Source organism: Blennius ocellaris, assembly GCF_963422515.1.
Source record: "Blennius ocellaris genome assembly, chromosome: 8".
NCBI lineage: Eukaryota > Metazoa > Chordata > Actinopteri > Blenniiformes > Blenniidae > Blennius > Blennius ocellaris.
In genome coordinates, this window is record NC_137657.1 from 7,682,441 (window position 1) to 7,695,858 (window position 13,418).

Sequence of the window (13,418 nt, forward strand, 5' to 3'; positions counted from 1 at the left end):
GAAACGATCGATGAAACGCACATGAACGCCGTAAAAGTTGAGTTCACAATCTGCGCGTTTCGTGCGTAAAAGCGCAGCGCGCGGGACCATAACGCGCTTCAAAAGAATCTCTGTTTTAGAATCCGCTGATATAATTGATCTTAAAGTACGGGTATTTACCTCGCGAGCTCACGCTGCTTCCTCTTCCTTCGGCGTGCAGTGCGCCAGCGAGCGGCTGCGGGAGCTCCACTCACAGTCCCCGGCTGCTGCCTGCGCGTCTCCCCGCTCACTGAGGCGCTGGAGCGGCTTGGCGTCGCCTCCCGGCGGGGCCTCCCATGGAAACAAGCCGCGCTCCGCTTCCTATTGGTCGTCAATGCCTTTCACTGGATCAGATTGCTGGCAGTCAATCACGCGCGGCTGCAGGCTGCAAAAAAAAAAAAAAAAAAACCCGTCCGGAGTCAATGACAACATTGTCATCACGCGCTTTTATCGTCTGAGTTTGGACTTTTGCGCATTTTTTTTCTCCAAAAAGTCTGCACCAAACTTCAAGTTTTAATCCTGCTTGTGTAATTACACTTAAACACACATTGCAAACTGCACCTGCACACCCGCCCTCCTCCTCCTCCTCCTCCTCCTCCTCCTCCTCCTCCTCCTCCTCCTCCTCCTCCTCCTCACACACACAGTCCAGTCTTCACTCCTCCTCCTGTTTTTTCCCTTGCATACAGTGCGCACACACACACGCGCGCACACACACACACACACACACACACACACACACACGCACACGCACACACACACACACACACACAGAGCGTTCACTCACGCCTTCCCCGGTCAAGTTTGTGTCCATGGTGACGGTGTTTTGAAGAGCCTCCAGAGGGACTGGCAGGAGCGCGAGCTCTTCCCTCTCCTGTAAGGGATACGTTGTTGAGAGCGCCGCAGACCTGCGCGAGGCACCGACCTGGAAGTGAAGTGCAGGTCAGGTCACCGCTCAACACCAAGGACAACCTCCCCCCCCTGCCCCCCCCACAAATAAAAAAATAAAAAATCTGCCTTCCCAAAATGTTGCAGTTTAAAGCTCTGAAATTTATATGCAGAACAATTTTTCATCCTTGTACTGATAAATAAATAAATAAATAAATAAATAAATAAATAAATAAATAAATAAATAAATAAATAAATAAATAAATAAATAAATAAATAAATAAATAAATAAATAAATAAATAAATAAATAAATAAATTCCAGGCAAAACTAGTTTAAATACAAAAATTGCTATTAAAAAAAAAAAACTACAAACTGCTCAATATGATCAAAACCTGGGGGAAAAGGTGTTTGTAGGAGAATTAGCTGAAAAAAGAAAGGAGCCAAAATGCAAAAAACCCCACAAAAAACCCCCACAAAAAACCCCAAAAAACATGATGACAAAAAATGGTTAAAACTCAAAATGGATCAAACAACTAAATAGTTCAATCAGATGAAGTTGGCTAAAACGGTTCAAATGTCTAAGATGAAACAGTATGCATTATAAATGATTAGTCGTGAAAGGTTTAGCTCAGCTACACAATCGACTTTGTGATTTGAGGCTCCTGAATAATTCTAAGTGGTGGAAAGTGACAAAAACGGCTCTTTCGATGGGGAAGATTACAGACCTCTGGTATAAAGCAAGAATTCACCAACAATACCTTGGATAATATGACATGATGATCACGGTCAAGTGTTCAGGATTTCCTCCTATCAGCAGCGTTTCTATCTAAAATATCTGTAATTGATAGAAACAAATCCAACAGCTGAATTAGTTCTGCTTCCTTCGTATTTAACCCTTTATTCTTGTGGAAGAAAGTTCCAATACTTTAAAAGTTCATGTGCAATTTAAAAGTTATATTTAAAGTTAAAATGAAGGATTATAGTGAAGAAAGTCGTACTTTTTTCCAAAATAATAACTCTAATAATCTTAATAACAACTTTGATAATAAGTTCAATCATCAGAAATGTGACTGGCTACAGATACCGGCACGGTTTTCATAGGTTTTCACGCCATCAGGTGAACTGACTGAAGAGAGAAAAGGACAAAACATACAAGCAGCAGCAAGTATTTTAGTAATATTTGCTGAAAGTTCGTCAGTTTTTATGTACGTTTTTGAAGAGTGTTTGAATTTAACAAATCCAGCCGTGATTAAGCAGCCATGTACCTTCACCTTTAACTTCTGGACTTTATTAAAACTCTGTTTCCACTATTTTGCATAATAATACAAACGTGAAACTTAATGCTCATGTCTATAGTTTGCATGTTTTCCCCGAGCTGCACTCTCAGTACTCCCATTTCCACTCCACACACACACAAAAAAAGACTCCAGCGACCCTAAATTGGACGAAGTGCTTTTAAATATGAATGGACTGTTTTTTCTGCCCAAACTAAAAAGAATGGAGGGAGAATAGAAGAGGAATCAGTGGACATTAAGCACACGTTACCTTACTTCCAACTAAAAAAAGACATTTGCCAAAAACATCATTAAACTATATATTATGCATCGATTTTCTTTAATTTTTCATGATACCTTCTCGGTCTTTAAACATTCATTATTCCCACGTGTAATTTTCAATTATAAGATTTTAGCTATCGTGAACCCAGAAAGATGATTTGAGAAGCAAAAAGTCCACGTACAGTCAGCTCTTCCTTCAAGATGTGAGCTGGCAGCAGAGTTTTGGAGGAAAATTCAGGGGTAAGAAGAGCGTCTGGTGTTTTTGCTGCTAATTTGTAAGTTGTTTAAAACAGGCATTCCTTTTACATGGGTGCAGGACAGACGGGACCTTTCAGCACCGCGCTCCAAACATGAGCTCCAGCAGTCAGGATCCGTCACGCCGCTGCCGTGGAGGATCCGGGCAGGCTGGTGCTCCCGGGCAGGTGAAGTGGATGTGAAGTGAAGCTCCGTGTCACTCCTGCTGAACGCCAGCGAGGAAAGAAGGAGCGCGGGTCAAGTGCAGGCCTGCACCTCTCTGACAGCCAGTGACCTAAGTCAAAGGTCACTCTGAAGGGGTGGGGTGGGGGTGGAGAGTCGTCACCATGCGTCCAAGAAAGCCCACTGAGGCCCGTTTACACAACATTTAAGTGAACGCGTCGTATTTGCAGTTTCGTTTCAGAAAACTTTGGTGTTTACGTGGTAATGTTTTGAAAAGGATGTCCGTTTAACACGTCACCAGCGGAAACACTGTAGTTTTCAGGTCGGGCCACTAGTGGGTGCTGTTTATTTTTGGTGATGAGTAACTGGTAATGGGAGTCGTGACTCTCTGGAGGCCGCCATTGCTGTTGAAGAACAATTTACGATGGCCGTGTTGCGCATGCACGGTAGCAGCGTCTTCAAAAAGTTGCGGTTTACCTCCGTTTCTATGGAGACTGGGACAGTGTTTTCAAAAAGTTGCAGACCCCCCCATTTCAATAGAGATCGAGTTGTGGCATTTTCAAAAACTTTGCTTCCAGAGAAGGAGCTGGAGCATTTTTGAAGAGTAAATTTTTTTCCCTGTTACAATGGAGCCAGCACCCAAGTGTTTTCAAAAAGTTGTGTTTCCCCCCCCGTTTCCATGGAGACTGAGCCCATGTGTCTTCAAAAAGTTGTATCCTCCCCGTTCCCATGGAGATAGAGTCCTTCGTAAAGGTGCGCTTTACCCCGTTTCTATTGAGACACAGCTAGAGCATTTTCGAAAAGTCGCATTATTAGTGAATCCATGCGCCATTGTTGTAAAGGTCCATCTACTATTGAGTGGGCAGAAGAACTAGTTACCGTGTGCATGTGCAGTGGCAGCATTTCAGAAAAGTTCCATTTTTTTCCTGTTTCCACAGAGACGGAGTCGGTTCATTTTCAAGAAGTTCCACCTTGGGAATCATTTTCAAAAAGTCGTGTTTTCAGAGGCCAACAGAAACATTCTAATGCAACACCCCGAAAACAACGAGACTCTTCAAACTGTTGAAAATCGAACAAAATGTTTCCTCTAAATTGTTCTGATGAAGCTGATGAACACAGACCAGATTGGGACAACATGACAAACAACAAATCTTTATTTATTTATTTATTTATTTATTGTTTCCATCACTTTTCCCAGTCAACATTGGCAGGCATAATTTGTTTTTTAGGCAAAAACAACCAAAAAAATAAATAAATAATGTGGAGTGAGATCCAGAGTGAAGCGGTAAGCCGAAAAATAAATAATACTGTGTACAAAAATACAACCTCACTGTACAAACGCGGCACCGTACGAAGCAAAAAAGAGACGGGAGACTCAACAGACCTCAGTCTCCGCTTGGCTTATGGCACTTTTTTTTTTTTGTTTCTTTTTTAAAAAGACCCGAACAGTCACGCCTAAAATGAAGCTCAGAAAACATGCAGGAGTGCAGAAAGTCCGTCAGAGTGATCTGCAGGCTGAACGTAAGGAGTCACATCTCCATCAAACCGACAAAGTGTTTACACAACGATTTACTAATTCTACATAAACCTCTAATTATTCTACAAGGATATGTGTTTCATGTATGTATTTGCCATTTTCGACGTATTTTTAATTCCTGTGGGTGTGAGCGAGTGTCGCTGCACTTTCGTTTGAATCAGCTTGTAGCGTAGCCGCCGTGCTAACGAGAAACCGCCTCCTCAGCTCTACTTTCACGTGATTGGTTAAGGCCCCTGGTTAGGTTTGAAGTTGGATTGCAGGTGACTCAACTAGTAGCAGTGTTTTTAAAAAGTTGCGTTTAACTTCCCCCATTTCCATAGAGGTGGAACGTTTTTCTAAAACTTGCATTTGCAGTGAATTTGAGCACCGTCGTCATGGAAATGGAGCAAAAAAACCCCCAGAAAACCCACAACGCAACAAAAGCTTTGCATTTTCACTTGAAAAGATCATTTCTTTTAAACGGAGTGGAAGAATGAAGCAGAAATATGATTAAAAAATAATTTGGGGATTAAAAAAAGTCAAACATATTTCACTTCTAGTTTCTCCCTGCGTTTTAGTTTTGAGGATTTTTCAGTATTCTGGCATAATTGGACTGCACACATACGTTTTTGCTCAAATATTCAACGTCTTCATTCTGAATACATCACAATAGATCAGAGACAAGGAGGTGATTTAATTTTAAATAGGTTTTTATGTACTGAAAATCACTGAAAGGTCATTGATTTGTCAGTTATTTTAATTACGATAATTATGTTCTTAGTAAAATTTAAAAAAATACTTCAAATTTGATGGAATATTATAATATTATACCAAAACTGTATTTGGATTTTCCCTGACACTTAAGCCAAACTGAGGATCTCCAGTCGTGCATTTAATGATATATAGCGCCAATTTGAACTTCCTCACACTTATAGTCAAACTGAGGTTGGACTTGACGACGGATTTTCTACTCAAACTAAAATTGACGAAAATAGTTACGTTTTTTTTTTCACATTTTCATTTATTTAGTTTGTTATGTGATATATTTTTTCAAAAGCACCTTTTTCTTAACACAATTTTAAACCAATACATTTAGAAAACAGCATGTCTTGTATATTTGATTGTTTTTGTGATTTCATTCGAGCTGTAAATCCTTCCATACAGTTTAAAGTGTGAATATTATAAATTTCCAGCCATTTTTTTCTTTTAATTTGAGCCCAGAACTGATATGAAAAACTGAATATTTAAAATACATTTAATGAGCTCAGAAGTTTTTTTTCCGGTTTTTGTGAATCAAAAGCCACGATCATCACAAATCAAATTCAAAAATTCATAGAAATGGTTTGAGTTTATATGTCATACATACCAACATTTTTTGAGAGGCACCTGGCGGGGTTCAATAAAACGGATTTAAAGCGATAACTTTGCAGTTTTCTATTCATGAAACTGGTTTTAAATCATGTATTCTTTAAACATTTATACCTAACTTTACATAAATATCTGTACATTGAAAACATGGAATTTAATATAAATGCCAAAAGATATATACAGTACGTAAATGCTTTTTTATGTGACCTTGATCTATTTGATTGGAGATCTGACTCCTTCGTAACACATTTAGTTGGAAATAAATAAAGGCATCATTCATTTGTATAACAAGATAAATAAGACTTTTTCTTTTATAGAAGGTTCACTATGGGCATGTGGCCCGTGTCATGAAAAGTGAACCTATTTGATGGGATTGATTTTCAGTATTGATTCTTTAAATCACGCTTGTGCTATATATATGCCAATAGTCATTTTGTATTTAGACATTCACTGGTTAATGCACGCCTGTATGTGCAGCGGACTGTAAACACTCAGCGCTCGACATCAGAACAAATCGATGACCACAGGAGGTCAAAAAGCTTCTTGCGGCCGCCGCTATACAGCCGCCGCGCCGACGCACAGTTTGGCTGTAAACAGTAGTAAAGATTTCCACCAGGATCTCGTAAAAAAAAATGCAGACATCTTCATCGATAACCGGTGATATGCTTAAAAAAAACACACAAAAAAAACACCCAAAACAAAACGAGAAAAGCAGATTCCAAAGAAGAAGAAGAAAAAACAAAAAAAAAGAGACGGATCAATTTCCATAAGCGTCAAAACAGATCTCGGTCACTCATGCAACAGAAAGTGTGCACAGTCGGTTAGAAACTGCCTGGAAATCTTCTCGTGCGACATAAAAACAAAGAGTGTCATGCATCATTTATGGACGATCGATAATCGTTCCTACTCTTCTCCACTGGCGGAGCGCTTGGCCGGAACGCTTCTTTTTTCGGAGGAAGCCGACCCGGGCCTCGTCGTCTCGGCGCGGCCGCGAAGCGCACGACGAAATGCTGAGCAAAGACACGTCACTTCTCACTGGACACACTCTGCCGCAAACTCCAGATATGTCGCCGGCTCAGGCCTCTTTCGCTGCCCGTCATGCAAATACAAAAAAAAATAAAAATAAAAATAAAATATATAGATTTATATATATAGAGATTAGAAAACATCAATAGCAGCAAAATGTGAATAAATAAATAAATACGTCATATCACGAAAAAAACAAAAACACATTCAATTGTGGGTTTGTTCCACGTGGCACAGAGCACAAGAGCAAAAAAAAGAGAAAAAAAACAGACTTTTAGAAAGTAGAAGTAGAAGAAGAAGAAGAAGAAGAAGAAGAAGAAGAGGTGGACTTCCAGAAGCCGCTTCAGTATTTATGGAGCTAAACTAACACACGCCACACGCTGCCGATGAAAGTCCTAGAAATGAGTGGTGTTGGGGGACGGAGGGCTCCTCGGTGACGTCTCCATGCTGCAGGCGACACACACTGAACCTACAGTTTGCTACTTGATCGCTGGGCCCTCGAACACACATCAAACATCCTCCTCGTGTTTTAGCTGCACTGGCGGGCCGAGTCGTGATCAACCCGGGACCGCACGGATCCACGGCGGCGCTCCCTGAAAAGACCCGGCGGGTCTCGGGCGTCGGCGGAGGGATCAGTCTTTGCTCTCGGTGCGCGTTCGTCTGATGACGGAGGAGAAGAAGCTGCGGCCCTGCGGCGCGCCCATCAGCATGGGGGCCTGGTTCTTGTGGACGATCTCGATCTGGAAGGGCAAAGAAGGAAACGTCACAGTTCAAGCTAAAGCAGGACAAGGTGTTAAAACAGTCATGAGTGAATCAGTGTTTTTTTTTTAGCTTACATGTTCATATCTTCCACTCATTTTGCTGGATTTCCAATGTCATATATTTCCCAGCATGCACCGTTTCCTGGGATTAATGACTACTCAGCTGCTCCCTTTCAAAGGCACTGACACCAGTCAGTGCAACTTGTATTGGAAGTTCAAACCCAGACTGAAGGTCGACACTCAACCTCATGCGCCGCCACACGGAACGCGACTTATTGTTTGTAAATATGAAGCAGAAATCACTGTTAAATATCAAGATAAGGGAAGTACAGTAATGATTGTTCATCTATTAAAAGATACTTGTAATGCATTGAAGAGTAAGTGAAATTATAAAACAATACTTATCAGAATCAGAAGTACTTTATCAATCCCGGGGGTAAATTCTCTAAGTATAACGAATAAAAGTGTAACAGGTAAGCTAGTACTTTTACTGTGAAAGTCTCGAACAAGCATCAGTGTTACATTATATTGGCCGACGGCCATTAACAACAAAGCTGAAAAGACATCGTCACATATTTGTTTGAGAAAAGTTTCACGTCGACACGGCGACTATTTGAAAACAAAGTCTGTCGACACGGAAACAGCAGGAACGCAGAAGTTACCATGTTGGGCCACTAGTGGGTGCTGCTGTTTGTTTTAGTCATTAAACCACATGCAGAGAACAAAATGCTAAAAAAAAAACAACAACAAAAAAAACACTGACAATGGTAAGTAAGAGGTTGGATTATTGTTGTTACGGGTGACTCATTTATAAAACCACCATGGAGAAAATGGACAGGGAGTCACGACACCCAACCGCATCGTTGTTACTGTCCATCGACTCAACTGAGAACGTCGTGTAAATGAGTCAGGCTTAACTGTTGGACACTCCTGGTGTAAATGATGACAAACACCCATTCCCTCATTTCAATGCGAGTGTTTGTACGTGACAGAACTCATGGTGTCATTCTTAACCGATCACTCACAAAACACAAAATAAAGAAAAACAAGGATGAGCATGTAATTTAGCACGTTAAGCAAGGATCCTTTCAAATTAGCCTGACATATACTATATACCTTTGTTTTAACCATAAATAATAACAAATCATTAATCAGAAACATTAATCAGAAAGACATTGAATTGTTAAAATATAAAGAAAAGAAGAAAAATAGATAAACTAGAAGCAAAAAGGAAAAAAAAATAGCAAAAAAGATCTCCATCTCCAAGTTCTTCAGTTTATTGCACCTTGCATTTACCAATTCATCCCGCTGATGGTATTTCCAGCCACAGTTCGTCATACACAGGATTTAAAGCAGTAATGCGTCAACAACAGCAAAACCCTCCCATATGGGTCCTTTGTCCATATGGGCTCTTGTCAAGAGGGTCTGTTGGCTTATAAATGTGTATTTGAAAGTCTTTACCATAACAAACTTTGGGAATCCCTGTGGTTCATGACTCAGATAACAAATGGTAACATATATAATTGTGGATTACGCTCAAGTTTGGATTTGTTTTCTTTTTTTTCTTTTTTTTTTTTTTTCATCATCTGTCACTAACTCCTGTTTTAAAGTCACTTCTTCTCAAAGTTGTAGATGGATGCAAGACAAACAAATATCAACCATCAGCTGTCGGGTGAAATCACATCGTTACAGTGTGAACGCAGTAATGGGGAGAGGAAATACAGCCATCTGCATTCAAAAGACCGTCACGTTCATGTCAAAGAATTATCTGCCACTTCCTGCACTGAGGAGGCTTTTGTGAGCTTTTTTCTTCGCCACTGAAGGTGGTTGAACTTTTTGACATGGCAAAAGAAAAGCTTATCTCGCGGGATACTTTTCACAATAAGGACATTTAAAGGTGGACAGATTTTAAAATTTAAAAAAAGAAAAATTAATTGAATGATCAACTGGAGTGGATTTGGAATCACATTTTCTGAATTATTTTGAGTTTTTTTTTTTTTATACTATGAATCATGGGTAATATTATCAGGAATTGAATTGTAATAAATCTAAAACCTATGAAGTTATCATTTTTTTTTGCAATTCTTGGGGAAAAAAATAACCAATATAATCAATATTAAATAGAATATATGGGAAGAAATTAAGTCATTTATTTAAAAAGAAATCTGAATTAACCCAGACAGCAAACCAATAAAACAAAACAGTTTTACACTTCTGCACAAATGCATGTTCTCCAGAAATGTGGCACCATTCCTAAGTATCATTGTGACAACAATCAAAATCATCTATCAAACATAAATGTACTTTCTTTTTGTGCATCGATGCAAAATATGTGTTTAAAGTATCTGTTCTGTTAAATTCTGTCTTTCCACATAATTATACATCATTGAATGTGGTTGTTCTGGAACATGTTCTCTTACCTCGAGTATCTTTATGAAAACCGTGACATGGTCTCGTACTCTAGTTTTGCTGGGAGAGTAAAAGATGCTTTTACGAAGCACGTCATGTGATTACATCAAGGTTAAAGCAGAAGTCTTGGTGTTCATTTTTTTTTATATATCTATATGCACTGTACTCATTTGGGATTAAATAATATTAAAAAAGAGAAAAATCCTGTGAATTCCATCAGGAAATACAAGGACAATTAAAGTTTATGGCAGTTTAATTCAAACCTAGTTATCACAGACAGAGATTCATGTCATCAGAATACAAATGGTGCTCAATGGTGTTCGATACGTTATGCATGCAGGAGGAACCGGGATGCATTTGCATAGTTGTTGTTGTTAGTAATTAGTGGGATAACATCCCATTTGAACCACTGCATTTTTTATTTATTTATTTATTTTTTCAACAGGATCCAGCTCCGACGTACAGTAGGGGCCTGGAAAGCATTGCGGCAGAATTATGTGTTGTCAGACCCCAACTTTGTTCTGCAGAGTTATGAGAGCCCTTGCAGGGCTACTTGTTTTGTCATGCACCGGCTTTTTAAAGCTTTTCCTCGCCGATCCATATGTAAATCTCAGCCGCACTTCATCTGCAGTGGCGTTCTAATTAAAACTAAACACAACCGTAATCAACACAAAACTGAGGGGCTTCGTTTGGAGGACGCGATGACGTCGGACAGCGAGCAAACACTCACCGCGGTACATGGTGGAGACGGAGACGGCAAGCAAATTAGATGACTTGCTGTATGAAGATTTTTATTAACCCTTTATCGGGCAAGTGGCTGTGTTTAGCTATTTTTATAATTTCTTCTGCTTAAACCACAAAACTCGTGACGCATGACGAGTTGATCAAACTGGTGCTGGACACAGATTAGTATCGCCTGTGCAGGTTATTTAACAATCAGTAAATGATTAATATAAATACCACTGTGCTTTAACCCTTTAACCTTTGATGATAAAATAGTTATAAAAGTTATAGCAAGGCTGCTATTCTATAAATAACATTATATCATCTGACAGGAGCACTCAGTCGTGTATAACATCTGGAAAAGGAATTGGCAGATCTATATTGGGAAGTTTGCTTCTATATAGAGACATTATAAAGTTTTCTAATGTGATTTTGGTTGACATGCTAAAATTGTATTCAAATGAGTTTCCAATAGAGTTAAATTATAAAAAATTTTATTCAAACCGATGCTCAGATGAACAGATGAATAGTGCAAATGGCTTATATATGGCTTTTAATTTTTTAACGCAGAGCTCTTCTTTTTGTTACTTTATCCAGTTTTCTTAACCACTTCCAGTATAACTTTCAATGTATTGTTCTTCTTTCCTCCGCAGCACTGACTTGTATTCTGCTCCCCTCACTCGTGTCGTCTTATCACCAGCCTGTCAATCACCCATGAGGCACTTTGAATTGAATTAATCAGCATGAAAGTTGCTCTGTAAATAAAGTTTGATTGATTGATTGATCAGGATGTTGTCAAAGATGCCACATATAAACGTTCTTATTCAGGCGTGGCTTCAGAAGCCCCCTGCAATGTAAAGCACATCATTTGCGTACGGAGCACGAGGCGCTCATACCCGTCCTCGGTGCTGAAGGTTAGTCCTCATGCTTGTCCTTTAAAAAAAAGTGCCATCGGTAAATCTCTAAGTGGATGTGTTCAATGACTCACAGTGCAGGGAGTCTGCATCCAGGGCTCGCCGTCAATCTGCATGGGCAACGATTTACTGGTTCTGTCAGGGAGAAACGACAGAGCCTGACTGAAGTAAACCTGTAAAGTGGCTGAAATGTTTCAGTTTGGTCTGTTACTGCAGGAAGAAGTCCTGTAGCTGCAGTCGTTCACGCCCTCCAAACACTGACCTGATGGTCACAGAGGAGCACTGGGCCAGACGTCTCCCAGCGCTCTTCAGTCCCGTGTAGATCTGACCCATCTCCATGGCGCCTTCCAGGCCCACCACCTCCAGGAGCTGGTCAGACAAGTCTGAGAGAAACAAACACCACAAAGCAACTCTTCAATCATAGATCTTCCTTTTCTATTTTTATATTGACCGCAATGAAAAAGGAAGTTTTTTTTTTTTTTTGCTCTACAAGTCAAATGTCTTCAGCGAAATGACAAAACAACTGACCCAACGTTTATAAAAATATGCGACTTTAAAACGGCGGAGATGAGATCTTAAAACCTGAACGCAAACGGCAGAAAAAGACGTCCGCAGGAAGTGAGAAGACAAATGAGGGATGAAAGAAATGTATTAAGAACGTGAGAGAGGAGAGTAGAAAGTGAGAAGGAGGTGAGGAAGGATAAGAGAAGGCGACACGTGACGATCCTCTCTTCTGCAACGTTTAATATTCACCGTTTAAAAAAAGAAAAAAAAAAAGAAAACGAGAGAAGGCAACGCGCTACAAACAAAACAGCTACTAATTAGATTGCACCGGCAATGCAGAGCAATCTTGTGATAATATAATTATTAATTTCTGGTGTGTTTTTCACTCGGGAGCATTGATTTTGCCCCTGCTGGAAGCCCAGTGTCACGCAGGGCCCATCTGTTTCAGCGGCCCGCGCTGCCTCCGACTCTCCATCGACTCGTCCCTCCGCAAATTAAGAAGCTGCTGCCTCGCTGCTGGGCGCACGCAGACACTAATTGAAACCAAGACCCATTTTTAGGTTTCTCGGTGCGTGCGTGCGTGCGTGTTCGCCCGCGCCGGGGTTTTTTTTTTTTTTTTTTTTTTTCTCCCCGTGGAGGAGTGTCGCAGGTAATGCTGCCGCCGTGGCGAGATGTTGTCGTGGTCGCTGCCGGGCTGTCAGCGCCGTGACGGACATACGTCTGACCCGATCTGGGCGCGGTGACGGTGAGTGCAGAGCTTTCCAGGGTCGCGGCGGGGAGGGAGTGTGTGTACATACAGTCCGCTGCAGGTTGACCTCCTGACACCGAGCGTTAAACCTCCGGCCCCCGCCGCCGACTTCCCACGTCGCTGCAAACGGCGCACACAGGCCCGCGCTGACACGTATGATGGACGGCATCACCGCGGCAATAGTGATTCTCTGTTGCCCCGGGATACGAGGGGGACTGGTATCCTAGGAACCCTCACTTTGTGAGAGAACATATAGGCTGGTCCGGCTCTGTGCGACCAATGTTTGAGGACAAACACAACTAAATGAAGCCATTTCCTCACCGTAATGACGAGGATTTCTACGTTTTCAAGCCAAATTTGCAACACTATAATGCACTATTTTAAAAATGAGTGAAGTCCGAGCCTTTCTGTGTGGAGTTTGCCTGTTCGACCGGTTTGTGCGTAGACTTTTGGTTTAATTCCACAGTCCAAAAACATGCTTTTCAGACTAACGCTAAGTTTGTCCTGTGGTGGACTGGTGCATCATGGGTTCATCCGTAGTGTTATAGCGTTAGCTGGAATCGGCTCCAGT

At 40.9% G+C, this 13,418-nt stretch overlaps 1 protein-coding gene across 2 annotated transcripts in view; it reads right to left on the reverse strand.

The window, feature by feature from the left end:
• Positions 1 to 7,420: 7,420 nt before the first annotated feature.
• The window catches only part of dgkb (diacylglycerol kinase, beta), a gene marked incomplete at both ends in the record, with an annotated part of 70,052 nt that continues 64,054 nt past the window's right edge, over positions 7,421 to 13,418 (reverse strand). For both annotated transcript variants that reach the window (XM_080501365.1, XM_080501364.1), the window contains 3 exons: positions 7,421 to 7,528; positions 11,670 to 11,730; positions 11,858 to 11,978. In XM_080501365.1, the coding sequence (XP_080357491.1) occupies positions 7,421 to 7,528; positions 11,670 to 11,730; positions 11,858 to 11,978 (290 nt within the window). The remainder of the gene's footprint in view (positions 7,529 to 11,669; positions 11,731 to 11,857; positions 11,979 to 13,418) is intronic.